The 15,150-nt window shown below is 43.8% G+C and overlaps 1 protein-coding gene across 9 annotated transcripts in view; it reads right to left on the bottom strand.

The window, feature by feature from the left end:
• Nucleotides 1-15,150, bottom strand: part of GLT1D1 (glycosyltransferase 1 domain containing 1) — a 125,596-nt gene that overhangs the window by 78,528 nt on the left and 31,918 nt on the right. For 8 of the 9 annotated variants that reach the window (XM_028830146.2, XM_002798840.4, XM_028830149.2 and 5 more), the window contains one exon: nucleotides 3,995-4,046. In XM_028830146.2, the coding sequence (XP_028685979.2) occupies nucleotides 3,995-4,046 (52 nt within the window). Of the gene's footprint in view, nucleotides 1-3,994; nucleotides 4,047-8,039; nucleotides 8,274-15,150 lie in introns of those variants that run through there. The other variant, XM_077953233.1, reaches the window with a different exon arrangement.

Below are 15,150 nucleotides of genomic sequence, written 5' to 3'. Positions count from 1 at the left end.
TTCTCCAGGGATGCACAAGTGACTATATCATGTCCCTTCCTCAAGAAGCTCACCGCTTGAGAAGCACAGTGAAGGAAATAAAACTGGTTACACTCATTAGAGACAAACAGGAAGTGTGGCAGATGGTAACAGAGGCCATCAATTCTTCCCCACCCTGCATCCGCACCCTTTTAGTGAGGCAGCATTAAAGATCCTCTCTTTAGGAGGTAGGGACCGTATCTCCACCCGTTGAGTTGCTTTGGTCAATGGGAAGGAGGCAAGCCTATCACAGGCAGAGGCCTGGAATGTGCTTGTGGGTTGGGGCCTGTTCCCTCCTCCTTCTGAGCCTAAAAGAGGATGACAGACCCCGTGGAGACAGGCCTCAGGGGTCCCCACCATCCCAGCTAAAGTCCAGGCATGGAAGTGAGGCCACCCTGTGTGTTTAAGGCAACTGGATTGTTAAGTAGCAAACGGTAACTGATAGAGGAAGGGAACTCATCTATGCCAATTCTGGAGGGTCAAGGAAGGATTTGTGGTGGAGGATGGCATTGAAGGCTGACAAGTTAGAGAAAAGGGCAGTGAATTCATGGAGAAGGAGCATGCTTCCACAGGTAAAATATTTATTTATTTATTTATTTATTTATTTTATGAGACAGAGTCTTGCAGTGGCACCATCTCTGCTCACTTCAACCTCAGCCTCCTGGGTTCAAGCAATTCTCTTGCCTCAACCTCCTGAGTAGCTGGGACTACAGGTGCACATCACCATGCCCAGGTAATTTTCTGTGTTTTCAGTAGAGAAAGGGTTTCGTCATGCTGGCCAGGCTGGTCTTGAACTCTTGACCTCAGGTGATCTACCCACCTCAGCCTCCCAAAGTGCTGGGATTACAGGTGTGAGCCACCACGCCTGGCAATTATTTCTTTAATATCTGTCTTAACCAACACAGTTGGGTTCCCATGTTTGCTGTTTCATTTAATTTGTTGCAACATGTTGTTTCAGTTGAGGTTTATAAAGAACATTCTACATCTTGCAGACAGGTAGTAGGAAAAGAAAGAGTATTTTGATAGCCTTTCACATCACTGTAGGCATTATTCTTGGACGCTGGACCCAAACTCAACAAGTGGCAATTTCTTAAAGTTTAGCTGCATTAGGGAACTTTTATACTCAGTTATATCAAAGTCCATTAGTCTACCTGGTACTTTGAACTGATCTTTCACCTATACCTGATTCTATAGGTCACATATCGGTCATTTAAAACATACTGGCTCATGGAGTCATGTAGATCTTTCAAATGTTTAAACATTTCATTATACAACATCCAAAAAAGTCACATTTGTTAGTATAACCACCGATCTCGTCAGGAAAGCCTTCAGATATTGGGAAACCAACAACCTCATGCTGGCTTTCCAAAATTCTAATCTTTACTTGAAAATTCAAATTTGGCCACATACAGTGGCTCATGCCTGTCATCTCAGCATTTTGGGAGGCCGAGGTGGAAGGATGGCTTGAGCCCAGGTGTTCGAGGCTCCAGTAAGCCGTGATTGCATCATTGTACTCCAGCCTGGGTAACAGAGTGAGAGCCTATCTCTTAACAAGAAAAAAAAAAAGAGGGACTGGGCACGGTGGCTCACACCTGTAATCCCAGCACTTTGGGAAGCCAAGACAGGCAGATCACAAGGTCAGGAGTGCAAAACCAGCCTGGCCAACATGGTGAAATCCCATCTCTACTAAAAATACAAAAATTAGCTAGGCGTGGCGGTGGGCACCTGTAATCCCAGCTACTCGGGAGGCTGAGGCAGGAGGATAACTTGAACCCGGGAGGTGGAGGTTGCAGTGAGCCGAGATCACACCACTGCACTCTGGCCTGGGCAACAGAACAAGACTCCATCTCAGGAAAAAAAAAAAAAAAAGGAGAGAGAAAAGGTCAGGTGCGGTGGCTCACACCTGTAATCCCAGCACTTTGGGAGGCCGAGGAGGGCAGATCACTTGAGGTCAGGAGTTCAAGACCAGCCTGGCCAAGAAGGCAAAACCCCGCCTCTACTAAAAAAAACAAGAACGACATGTATTCAAAGGTTAATATTTGAAAAGCTAATAATTTGTATTTTTTCATCAAGGACATTTTTAAGTGAAATTGGCTTAAGTGGGTGGCGGTGACTAATCAGTGAATATTAGCACAGATGGGCCTCCTGCCTTTATTAGTATTAAGGCAGCAGCACTTTTACTCATCATGGCGTTTTACACCATGAGAAAAGCCAAAAGAAAAGGCTTCGCATTATTATTTAGAAAAGGCTTGACTTGGTGGAGGCCTTGAAAGAGTCTCGGGGAACCTCAGAGGTCCAGGGACCCCATTTTGGTAACCACTGGTTTGAAAACTACCTTAAGAAGCCAGACAGATAGTCCAACAGGTAGGCCGGGTGCAGTGGCTCACGCCTGTAGCCCCAACACTTTGGGAGGCTGAGGTGGGTGGATCACTTGAGGTCAGGCATTTGAGACTAGCCTGGCCTACATGGTGAAACCGTGTCTCTACTAAAAATACAAAAATTAGCCTGATGTGGTGGTGCATGCCTGTCGTCCCAGTCACTCAGGAGGCTGAGGCAGGAGAATCGCTTGGACCCGGGGGGCAGAGGTTGCAGTGAACTGAGATAGCACCGTTGCACTTTAGCCTGGGTGACAGCATGAGACTCTATCTCAAAAAAAAAAAAAAAAAAAAAAGTACTACAATAAAACTGGAAACCAGGATGCCTGTTGGGTTTTCTAATACTGAGATTGACAAGTCATTAAATTGCACTAGGAAATACAATCTCTATGCTCTGCCTGGGAAAAGTCTGACATAAAGAGTAAGACTATGCACAGTCGGGGCGTGTGCAACTTCACATTCACAGATGTCTAGCATCCTGAGCTTTCGGAAGAGACCACAGATGACTGGGTTCTGCCCTTGTCCCAATGCAGTAGTTCCCAAGTACCACCATTTTGCAAACTGCAATTCTATAAAGAAAGGGCACAGCCTGCAAATGATCAGGGCATCCACACAGTGCACAGTGGATGAACTGGCACAGCACAAGCGCTAAGAGCACTGGTGGAGCAGCCTCAGTGCAGTTCCCACCGCCAGAGACAGCAACCTCGCCCACCAAAGGGAACCTGACCTTTGGCTTTTTTCTTTAGTTTTGCAGGCACCAGCTGTATGGTGTGTTCACATAGCTCCTTACTGAGAATTCAGTTAGGCTCCCACCAGCTCATATACCTGCCCTCTGAGTCATCATGAATAAAAAGTCAATAAATGAATTAACTTATGGATCTACAAACTCTTGTCTGTTTAAAGCTCTTCTAATAAACGGTCCAACCCAGGAAACTACCTCTGTCACCTAAGCGATGGTTACTCTCATGTATACAAGGTTGCCGCAACATTTATGCTGCAGCTGATAAATCACCCGATCTGAGAACACAGAAGAAAACAGGGCCAGGTTCGGTGGCTCACGCCTGTGATCCCAGCACTTTGGGAGGCTGAGCCGGGCAGATCATTTGAGGTCAGTAGTTCGAGACCAGCCTGACCAACGTGGTGAAACCCCATCTCTACTAAAAATACAAAAAACTTAGCTGGGCGTGGTGGTGCGCACCTGTAATCCCAGCTACTCAGGAGGCTGAGGCAGGAGAGTTGCTTAAACCCGGGAGGTGGAGGTTGCAGTGAGCTGAGGTCGTGCCATTGCATTCCAGCCTGGGTGACAGAGCGAGACTCCATCTCAAAAACAAAAAAACCAAACCAAAACAACAACAACAAAGAAACACAGACAACACATTACTGGGCTATTTTTGTCGTTCAATAACAACATCAAAAAATATCAGGGACGTTTTAGGTGCATCTACACACACAAAATCAATCTATGGGAAACAACACACTATTGTGGCCACAACAGGCACCATCCATGGGAACACTATCATCTCAGTAAGGCTGCCTTTCAGTTCTCCAATTCTGCAATTTCATCAGCACAACCAAAATAACAACACCAGATAAACACATACCCACTGCGCTTGTGCCATTTCCTTCATTGACTCTGTGAAAGCGACAGCAAATCTAGTAAATGAACAAAAATAATAGAAACAATTAGGCCAGAATTCAATTAAAAGAACTATGAAACAGCTCTTTGGAACAAATTATGAGAGACAAGGTAAGACACTAAATTTAAAATGCAATCAATCTTTATTACTTGTGGTCATTGGCCATTAGGTTTAATCTCAACTCACATCAAAAAAAGTTGTATATGCAAGAAGTAAAGCAAACGAAGCTTAAAACTTCCTGTTTCTTTCTCTTCCTTCCACGCAAGTTCAGAGAGGCAGGGATAAAATCAAAAGCAAGAAATCAAGATGCAGGAGAGAAGCAAGGAACTTGCTTGGTTAATCCACCCTGAACATTCAAGGGCAGCCTGTCCACTCCACTAACTCTGCCAAGGGAAGACTATGGGGACACAATTACAATTTACTGAGTGCACATGGGTGCGCAATGTTATCATCTCCCTCCTTTCCATTGCTTCTTCAGGAAATGCACAAGGGCCCTCAAAACTAAGAATATAAAGGTAATCTATTTATTAACTTTATGTTTGCCATGAAGAGCAGGAGTATTAACAGATACTTTTCCATGGAAATGTGGAACCCATTCTTAGATGGGAAGCTCCAATACTACCGAAACGTTCATCGTTACCAAATTCCATGACAAAATCAGTAATTCAGACAAAATCCACAAGTGAACTTCCATTGAAATTCGACAAAATAATTTTAAAGTTTACCTATACATATAATTGGGTGACAAACAATCAGAATATTTTGATAAAGAAGAATTCAGGCCAGGCACAGTGCCTCACACTTGTAATCCCAATACTTTGGGAGGCTGAGGCAGGAAGATCACTTGAGCCCAGGTATTCAAGACCAGCCTGGGCAACACAGGGAGACCCCCATCTCTAGAAAGAAGTTTTTATAATTAGCCAGGCATGGTTGAGCACACTGTAGTCCCAGCTACTTGGGAGGTTGAGGCAGGAGGATCACTTGAGCCTGGGATGTCAAGGCTGCAGTGAGCCATGATTGCACCACTGCACTCCAGCTTGGGTGACAGAGGAAGAAGAAAGAAGAAAGGAAGAAGGAAGAAGAAGGAGGAGGACGAGGAGGAAGAAGAAGAAGAATTCAAAGATGAGACTTGTATTAACAGATATCAAAATATATTAAAAATATAATAATTAAAACAGTGTTGGCAGTGAAGAAAAGATAGAAAGATCAAAACCAAATACAAGGCCAGAAACAGACTCAAATACATTTAAGAATTTGACATAGCATAGGCTGGGCGCGGTGGCTCACGCCTGTAATCCCAGCACTTTGGGAGGCCGAGGCAGGTGGATCACAAGGTCAGGAGACTGAGACCATCCTGGCTAACACAGTGAAAGCCTGTCTCTACTAAAAATACAAAAAACTAGCCGGGCGTGGTGTCGGGTGCCTGTAGTCCCAGCTACTCAGGAGGCTGAGGCAGGAGGATTGCGTGAACCTGGGAGCCAGAGCTTGCATTGAGCCGAGATCGCGCCACTGCACTCTAGCCTGGGCAACAGAGCCAGACTCCGTCTCAAAAAAAAAAAAAAAAATTTGACATAGCACAAAGCCAGAGAAATGGTTCAGTACATGGAAAAAGTTATTTTCCTACCTTATATCACATATCTAAAAAGGTGGTTCAGAAGCTAAGTAAAAAAAAGGTAAGACGACAAGAGGAGTCTGGAATGATACAAGTGACCAAGCAACTGGCCTCAGCCTGGGAAAGGTTTTCTGAGCATTAAAAGCTATGACATTATTAGATACCACAGGCAGGGTATGAGAAGGAGAAAGAAAAAAGTTATGAAATTAATTCTAAAGATAAAAAAGCTTTGATTATATTAAAATTAAAAGACTGCTGAAATACCACAAATTAATGTGGAAGAAATGTGTGCAATTGACATGGAGAAAAGAAGGATACTATCCTTAGTTGCGAGCTCTTCAAAATTAACAAGGAAGCCAAACATCCCAGGGAAAAAAAGGGATGGGAAAAACGCGACATTCACATGAGAACAAATACAAGGGACCATAAAATGTGAGGAAAAGTAAAATTTCTCTAACAACAAAATAGATCTAATTAGAACAATAGGAAAGAATTGCATCACATATAAGATTGGCAGTTTTAAAAACAAAAATGCCCAATGTTGACAAAGGTGAGAAAATGAAAACATACACCCACTTGGTGAATTAAAATGCAAATATTCTTTCTGAAGAGAAATTTGAGAAACTGCATCAATATATTCACATGTTCATATCGTTAGACCTTGCAATTCTACCTCTATGAATTCAATCTAAATATAAAATCAGACAACTACACAAAGACAGAAACAGGTTGTTCCCTGTGGTGTTGTGTCTAATAAAGATATAAAAGGCCCAATCTCAAAGAATCGGTTACAGAATTTATGATAGAATTCTATGCAGCCATTCAAACCATGTTTGGAACCTTAAAATGATAAAAAATGTAGCTGGGTGTGGTGGTGCACGCCTGTAATCCCAGCTATTCAGGAGGCTGACGCAGGGGGATCGCTTGAACCCGGGAGGCAGAGGTTGCAGTGAGCCAAGATCGCGCCACTGCACTCCAGTCTGGCAACAGAGCAAGACTCTGTCTCAAAAAAATTTTTATATATATATATACACACACACACACACACACATATATACGTATATATATATAGTACGTGTCATTCAGCCCAAATTTTCAAAAATAATAATAACAATGAAAATATAGTCACAATCATACAAATAAAAGTAATTTAAAGATCACCTACCAAAAAGCTAGTCATGGTTAAAGTATACATAAAGTACAAAAAAATTAGGTAATTTGCTTTTCCCTGGCTTCTTCAGTACTTTCCAAACTTTCTTTTTTTTTTGGAAATGGAATCTCGCTGTGTAGCCCAGGCTGGAGTGCAGTGGCACGATCTCGACTCGCTGCAACCTCTGCCTCCCGGGTTCAAGTGATTCTCTTGCCTCAGGCTCCCGAGTAGCTGGGACTATAGTGCCCACCACCACACCTGGCTAATTTTTTGTATTTTTAGTAGAGACGGGGTTTCACCGTGTTAGCCAGGATGGTCTCGATCTCCTGACCTCGTGGTCCGCCCGCCTCGGCCTCCCAAAGTGCTGGGATTACCGGCATGAGCCACCGCACCCGGCGTTACTTTCCAAACTGTCTACATTGCATTGGGACAGACTTTTTTTAGTTAAAAAGAAAATGCTTAACAAAACATTTTATAAAGTCAGGACTTTCAATCTTTCAAGACTTCCTGTAGATAATATACATCCTCCTACCTTTCTCCCACATCATTATTTTCCCCTCTACTCATTATAAAAATGCTATTATTTCTCTTATCTTAAAAACAACTATCTTAATCCCACAGTCCCTGCTTCAATTATTATCCTTTTCCTCTTTTCTCCTTGATAAGAAAAGCCCCAATGTTACCTTGACTCAACACCTCCAATGCCTCTCTTCTCATTTAAAACACTCCAGGCAACTCTCCTGACTGCACCATTGAAATTGCGCTCAAGGTCACTAATGACCTCCATGTTGGTAAGCTAAATGGCTCCACCCTCAGTCTTCATCTTACTTGACCTATCAATAGCAACAGACACATATGTTCTCTCCTTCCTCCTTGGAATCCTTCTTCATTGGTTTCCACCAAACCATTCCATTTCATCTTTCTGGCCACTCAGTCTCAGTCTCACTAATTCCTCTTTCTGATTTCTCAAAAATGGGCTGCTCCAGGACTCCGTTCTTGGGCTTCTCTTCTCTATCTGCACTTACTCCCTTGGTGATCTCACCAGTTTGCAGTTTTCGATAGCATCTGTAAGGCTGGATGCGGTGGCTCATGCCTGTAATCTCAGCACTTTGGGAGGCCAAGGCGGGTGGATCACCTGAGGTCAGGAGTTCGAGACCAGTCTGACCAACATGGAGAAACCCCGTCTCTATTAAAATTACAAAATTAGCCTGGTGTGGTGGTGCATGCCTGTAATCCCAGCTACTCACAAGGCTGAGGCAGGAGAATAGCTTGAACGTGGGAGGTGGAGGTTGCGGTGAGTCAAGATCATGCCATTGCACTCTAGCCTGGGTGACAGAGTGAGACTCCATCTCGAAAAAAAATAAAATAGCATCTGTATATTGACCAACAAACTCCCGACCCCTCCCCTAACTTGCCCAGACTTCTACCTACTTCATACCTCCATTTGGATGCCTAACACAAACCCTAAGCTTCATACCTATGTCAAATAATGAGAACCATATTTCTAGTGATGAAATAAAAATACATATAGCCGTATATGTGCAGATATACATACATACATATCCAAGCTCTAAGAGGGCTTACAAGAAACGACACTCAGTAAGCAATAAGCACAGAGCTTAGTTTCTAAATAGTATTCTCTAAAAAGACAAAAAAAATTATAAAGGACCAAGGACTCCTTTGAGAAATAGCCATTTCCAGAAGTAGGACAAGGTAGACAGGAGATGAATCATGAACATTTTATGATACCACAAAGTAGAAAAGTGCTCAGAAAATGATGAATGATGAGAGCATGTCAAAAGAACTCAGGCATCAGCTCAAAGCATCTCCCGTGGGCAAATCCGGGACAATTTGAGCAACCAAATAAACAAAAATAGTAACAGATAACCTGTAAAGGAAAATAAAATAAATATCCATGAGTCCATGTTTTTATATTTTTTTATAAATATATTTCATATTTTTATTTTATATACTTTAAATATAAATTATAAATATAATTTATATTTTATATTTTTATAAAAATATATTTTATAAATATATATATTTTATATACATATATATTTTTTCTTTTTTTTTTTTGAGATGGAGTCTCGCTCTGTCACCCAGGTTGGAGTGCAGTGGCGCAATCTCAGCTCACTGTAACCTCCGCCTCCTGGGTTCAAGCAACTCTCCTGCCTCAGCCTCCTGAGTAGTTAGGATTACAGGCACGACTAATATTTTCTTTCTTTTAATTTTTTTTTTTTGTATTTGTAGTAGAGATGGGGTTTCACCGTGTTGGCCAGGTTGGCCTCGAACTCCTGGCCTCAAGTGATCCACCCAACTCAGCCTCCAAAAGTGCTGGGATTACAGGCATGAGCCACCATACCCAGCCCTCACGAGTCCATACTGAATAACAAATAAATAAATAAGTAAATGGGATCAAAGGGAAAGTCTTCTGTAAGGTAGAATTCCAGTTAATAAACAAGATGCAGTGCGAATGGAAAAATCATCATCAGGCAAATACCGCAGGAATAATTATTGCAGACAAGAATCAGGAAAGGACGATTCCTTCCCTGTAGCAGGACCCAGAAATGGCAGATTCTTCCTCCAGAAGGCCCCGCTTCCCCTGCCTATGTCTGCCCCAGGCTTTCCTTTCTGCCTCCTCTACAACCCTGTCACCAGTCGAGGCACATTCCATTGCAGGTCCCCTACGGAAGGAAGAAGGAAAGACGGATGAGAGGAGATCACGCTGGACTTCCCACCAAGGCTCACTTTCATAATCCAAGCGCTACACAGTGCTGACGCGGAAGGAGGCTGGAGCCCAGCACGGGTTGTTCTGCTGGCCTCAGTTATGAGAAGCTCTCCATTTGCTCTGAAAACTAACAAGGGGTGCAAGTAAACTGTGTCTGGGGGAATAGACTTTATCCTGTGAAAATAAGATAAAAAAGAAAGAAAAGTAGCTAAATAACAATTGCCTGACAATGGGCCCTTCAGGGGAGTGTATAAACCTTCCTTTGCCGGGAACATTGGAAACCTAGAAATTTAAGAATTGAACAATTGGTGGGGGGCGGTGGCTCATGCCTGTAATCCTAACCCTTTGGGAGGCTGAGGCAGGCAGATCACTGTGGTCAGGAGTTTGAGACCAGCCTGGCCAACCCAGGGAAACTCCATCTTCACTAAAAACACAAAAATTAGCCAGGCGTGGTGGTGCACACCTGTAGTCCCAGCTACTGAGGAGGCTGAGGAAGGTGAATGATTGAACCCAGGAGGTGGAGGCTGCAGTGAGCTGAGATCGCACCACTGCACTCCAGCCTGGGGGACAAAGCAAGACTGTCTCCAAAAAATAATGAAATTAAATTAAATTTAAAAAAAACACACATTTCTTATGAAAAACAAAGCTACCAGCCGGGCGCGGTGGCTCAAGCCTGTAATCCCAGCACTTTGGGAGGCCGAGACGGGCGGATCACGAGGTCAGGAGATCGAGACCATCCTGGCTAACACCGTGAAACCCCGTCTCTACTAAAAATACAAAAAACTAGCCGGGCGAGGTGGCGGGCGCCTGTAGTCCCAGCTACTCGGGAGGCTGAGGCAGGAGAATGGTGTGAACCCGGGAGGCGGAGCTTGCAGTGAGCTGAGATCCGGCCACTGCACTCCAGCCCGGGCTACAGAGCAAGACTCCGTCTCAAAAACAAAAAACAAACAAAAAAAAAACACAAAGCTACCATTTTTGCACTTTTAGTTGAACATTGCCATTTTGAAATAGATTTACTCACTTTCACATGTGATTTTTTTGTAAAAAATATCTTTGGGCTTAAATATCTACAGCTTAAAACTTGTGAAAACTGGCCGGGCGTGGTGGCTCACGCCTGTAATCCCAGCACTTTGGGAGGCCGAGGTGGGCGGATCACGAGGTCAGGAGATCGAGACCATCCTGGCTAACACGGTGAAACCCCGTCTCTACCAAAAATACAAAAAAATTAGCTGGGCGTGGTGGCGGCGCCTGTAGTCCCAGCTACTCCAGAGGCTGAGGCAGGAGAATGGCGTAAACCCGGGAGGCGGAGCTTGCAGTGAGCCGAGATCGACGCTACTGCACCCAGCCTGGGTGACAGAGTGAAGACTCCGTCTCACAAAAAAAAACTTCTGAAACTACCAATATTCAGCCATTTTATGCATACAAAACAGCAAATTCACCTCGTTTAACCTATCGTGTGCTATATATTTCCTATTTATGAGGCTATTTTTGAGGTGTTTCATTTTATACAAACTCTCTTGCTCATTTGCTTGACAATAATTTTTTCTTTTCTTTCTTTTTTCTTTTCTTTTTTTTTTTTTTGAGACAGAGTCTCCCTCTTTCACCCAGGCTGGAGTGCAGTGGCAAGGTCTCAGCTCACTGCAACCTCTGCCTCCCCAGGTTCAAGTGATTCTCCTGCCTCAGCCTCCTAAGTAGTTGGGATTACAGGCATCTGCCACCATTTTTGTATTTTTAGTGAAGACAGAGTTTCCCCATGTTGGCCAGGATGGTCTCAAACTCCTGACCACAGTGATCTACCCACCTTGGCCTCTCCAAGTGCTGGGATTACAGGCGTGAGCCACCCACCGCGCCTAGCCAACAATATTTTCTTCTAATATGTACCTGGATGATCCTTCACCAAACAATTTCCATAGGTTTCAAATACTCTTCATTTAGTTTTGATATTGATAACATAATTATCAAGTACTTATTACATTATAATACGTATAAGCCAAAAAGCTGAAGCTAAAGTAAGTTCAAATACTATATTATATAGAAAAAAAATTTTAATACTAAAAAAACTTCAAAAATAGACCCTATAGGAAAAATATAACTATTTAAAATCATTTGATTAAAAATGAAATACTCGGCCGGGCGCGGTGGCTCACGCCTGTAATCCCAGCACTTTGGGAGGCCGAGGCGGGCAGATCACAAGGTCAGGACATCGAGACCATCCTGGCTAACACAGTGAAACCCCGTCTCTACTAAAGAATACAAAAAATTAGCCGGGCGTAGTGGCGAGCGCCTATAGTCCCAGCTGCTCGGGAGGCTGAGGCAGGAGAATGGCGTGAACCCAGGAGGTGGAGGTTGCAGTGAGCCGAGATTGTGCCACTGCACCCCAGCCTGGGCGACAGACCAAGACTCCGTCTCAAAAAAAAAAAAAAAAGAAATACTCATTATAAAGCTAGACAGGTTCAATACTTTCTTTTACAGAAAAGTGTGCTATATTGTATTGGACAAGGAATGTGATTCATGCGCTTTCCTGCCCACTCACCTCGATCAATAACCCCCCGAAATAGAAATCAGTGTTTGCTTTAATAACAATGCAATGAATAATACTAATGATAATACTGTAAGATGGATTCATTCAATATTGTTTCTTGCAAACAGAATTATTTTCCTTCCATAAGGCAGTGTGTTACCAACTACAGGAATCTAAAGGTAATGAATTTGCAGAGTGTAAGAACAACAGCAATAAGAAAACCTGTAATAAAAGATCCCCAAGGTTACCCCAACGTGTTTTAATGCCTTTTCTTATTGTAACGCACACACACAGGCACACGTGTGTGCTATTATGATTAGGTGGTGTGAAAGGAAAATATCTTGGGACCCCAGATCACTAAGCTAAAGGGAAAAGTCAAGCTGGGAACTGCTAAGGGGAAACCTCCCTCCCATTCTATTCAAAGTCACCCCTCCGCTCACTGAGATAAATGTGTATCTGGCCTCCTTGGGAAAGGCCAATCAGAAACTCAAAAGAATGCAACCTTTTGTCTGTCACCTACCTGTGACCTGGAAGACCCCTCCCCGCTTTGAGTCTTCCTGCCTTTGCTTCCAGTTGTCCCGCCTTTCCAGAACGCACCACTGTACTTCCTACATATATTGATTGATGTCTCATGTCTCCCTAAAATGTATAAAACCAAGCTGTGCCTGACCACCTTGAGCACATGTCATCAGGACTCCTGAGGCTGGGTGTGTGTATTCAACCTTGGCAAAATCAGCTTTCTAAACAGGAACTGGGACCTGTCTCGGGTTTTTTGGGTCCATACTTGCATTGCCACAACATATGGTCAGGGGTCCTCGGGAAGGACTAGGGTCCTAAATGCAGTTATACCTCTCAGTAAGCCTGGATTTCAGAAGCGAGACTGACACCTACATTACCAAACAAGGAATCTGAGGCTCCAGAAAGAACTCTGAGTGCTGTCCCCGGTATGGAATAGGGTGATCCAGCTACATGAAGACTTGAAGTGTCCCAAATTCCCTGGCCAGAGCTTCCCAGCCATGAGGTGAGCCACAGAAAACTGATGGCTGGTGATTGATTGGGTGAAAATCAATGATCAGTTTTACTTTGTTTTGTTTCTTACAATGATTCAAAGATTTAAAAAGGTTGAAGGGATAGTTAGGCAGTACTTGTTGGGCCATCTGTAAACTGTGAATTCAGGGTTATTGTTCTAGACATAGGTGAGGCTTTCTTCTAACATCAGCAGCCAGTGAACATGTGGGAGGACAAACTGCACAGAACCCCCTCGACTGTCTGGGGAAACCCCAAGAAAGCCCACTGAGCACCTCATGACTCATCAGAAAAGTTCTTTCTTTGGGGTATGCATGTACAGTTAGTTCTTTCTTTGGGGTATGCATGTACAGTTAGTTCTTTTGATTTAATTTCTGCTTTTTTTCACAATTTTCATATGATCATGGAAGATTCATATTGCTTTTATCATTATTTTATTTGTTTTTTTATTTTTTAAATTAATTAATTATTTTTTTTTTTTTTGAGACAGTCACGCCTGTAACCCAGGCTAGAGTGCAATGGCAAGATCTTGGCTCACTGCGACCACCACCTCCCGGGTTCTTTGGTTGTTGTTGTTGTTGTTGTTGTTTGTTTTTGAGACGGAGTCATGCTCTGTCTCCCAGGCCGGAGTGCAGTGGCACGATCTCGGCTCACTGCAACCTCTGCCTCCTGAGTTCAAGCAATTCTCCTGCCTCCACCTCCCGAGTAGCTGGAATTACAGGTGCAGGCCACCACGCCCAGCTAATTTTTGTATTTTTAGTAGAGACGGGGTTTCACCATGTTGGCCAGGCTGGTCTCCAACTCCTGACCTCAGGGGATCCACCTGCCTTAGTCTCCCAAAGTGCTGGGATTACAGGCGTGAGTCACCACACCTGGCCACCTGCTGGGTTAAAGTGATTCTCCTGTCTCAGCCTCCCAAGTAGCCAGAATTACAGGCACCCACCACCATGCCTGGCTAATTTTTGTAGTTTTAATAGAGATGGGGGTTTTACCATGTTGGCCAGGCTGGTCTCGAACTCCTGACCTCAGGTGATCCACCTACCTTGGGCCTCCCAAAGTGCTGGGATTACAGGCCTGAGCCACCGTGCCCGGCCTGCTTTTATCATTATTTTAACTTTTCTTATTGCATTTGTTAGACAAAGAAATGGGAGTGACTTTTTTAATCAAGCCTTTCAATCCACCTGAAATTGCTATACAAATATGATAATTTTCTAAGTATGCCTTGTCAAGACACAATGACAACAAATTTAGTTCAGAGATTAGAATGGGCTTTTATTAGCAGTTCTAGAATTGGGCAGCACCTCATTCTACAAAACAGAATGAGTGTTCTGATGAGCTGAGCAGAGGAGGCATGTTCTACAGACAGACAAGGGCTGAAGAAAGCAGACACAGAAAACAAAAAGCAGATGGGACATTTCAGAGTTACTTGCCCCACAGGGTTAAAGCAGAGAAGACATCCCTATTCTGCTGACGAAGTTGGCTGGAATTTCTTGCTTTTTAGAAAACTGGCCCATTTCAGGCTGGGCACGGTGGCCCATGCCTGTAATCCCAGCACTTTGGGAGGCCGAGGCAGGTGGATCGCTTGAGGCCAGGAGTTTGAGACCAGCCTGGCCAAATGGTGAAACCCCGTCTCTACTAAAAATACAAAAATTAGCCAAGTGTGGAGGTGGCCGCCTGTAATACCAGTTACTCGGGAGCCTGAGGCACAAGAATCGTGTGAACCCTGGAGGTTGAGTTTGCAGTGAGCCAAGATCACGCCACTGCACTCCAGCCTGGGCAACAGAATGAGACTATCAGGAAAAGAGAAGAGAAGAGAGGAGAGAGAGAAAGAAGACTGACCCATTTCAAAGTTTAGTTTATTACACAGCACTCAGCACAAGTGACTCCTTTCTGTCATGGGCTGGTCTGCTGGGGCACAGCACAGGGGCCAGTCCAGAACAACGGCCTCCAATGAACCTCCTTTTACCACATCGACATGGATAAAGTTGGGAAGTACAGCGCTGGAAGGAATTCTCAACTGGGGATAACTTCCCCCACCCTGGGGGCATTAGAATTATAGGCAGACATACTAGGTAGTTGT

Source organism: Macaca mulatta, chromosome 11 (genome assembly GCF_049350105.2).
Source record: "Macaca mulatta isolate MMU2019108-1 chromosome 11, T2T-MMU8v2.0, whole genome shotgun sequence".
Classification (NCBI taxonomy): domain Eukaryota; kingdom Metazoa; phylum Chordata; class Mammalia; order Primates; family Cercopithecidae; genus Macaca; species Macaca mulatta.
The sequence above is the reverse complement of the archived record's forward strand: the minus strand, read 5'-3'. Positions and strand labels throughout refer to the sequence as shown.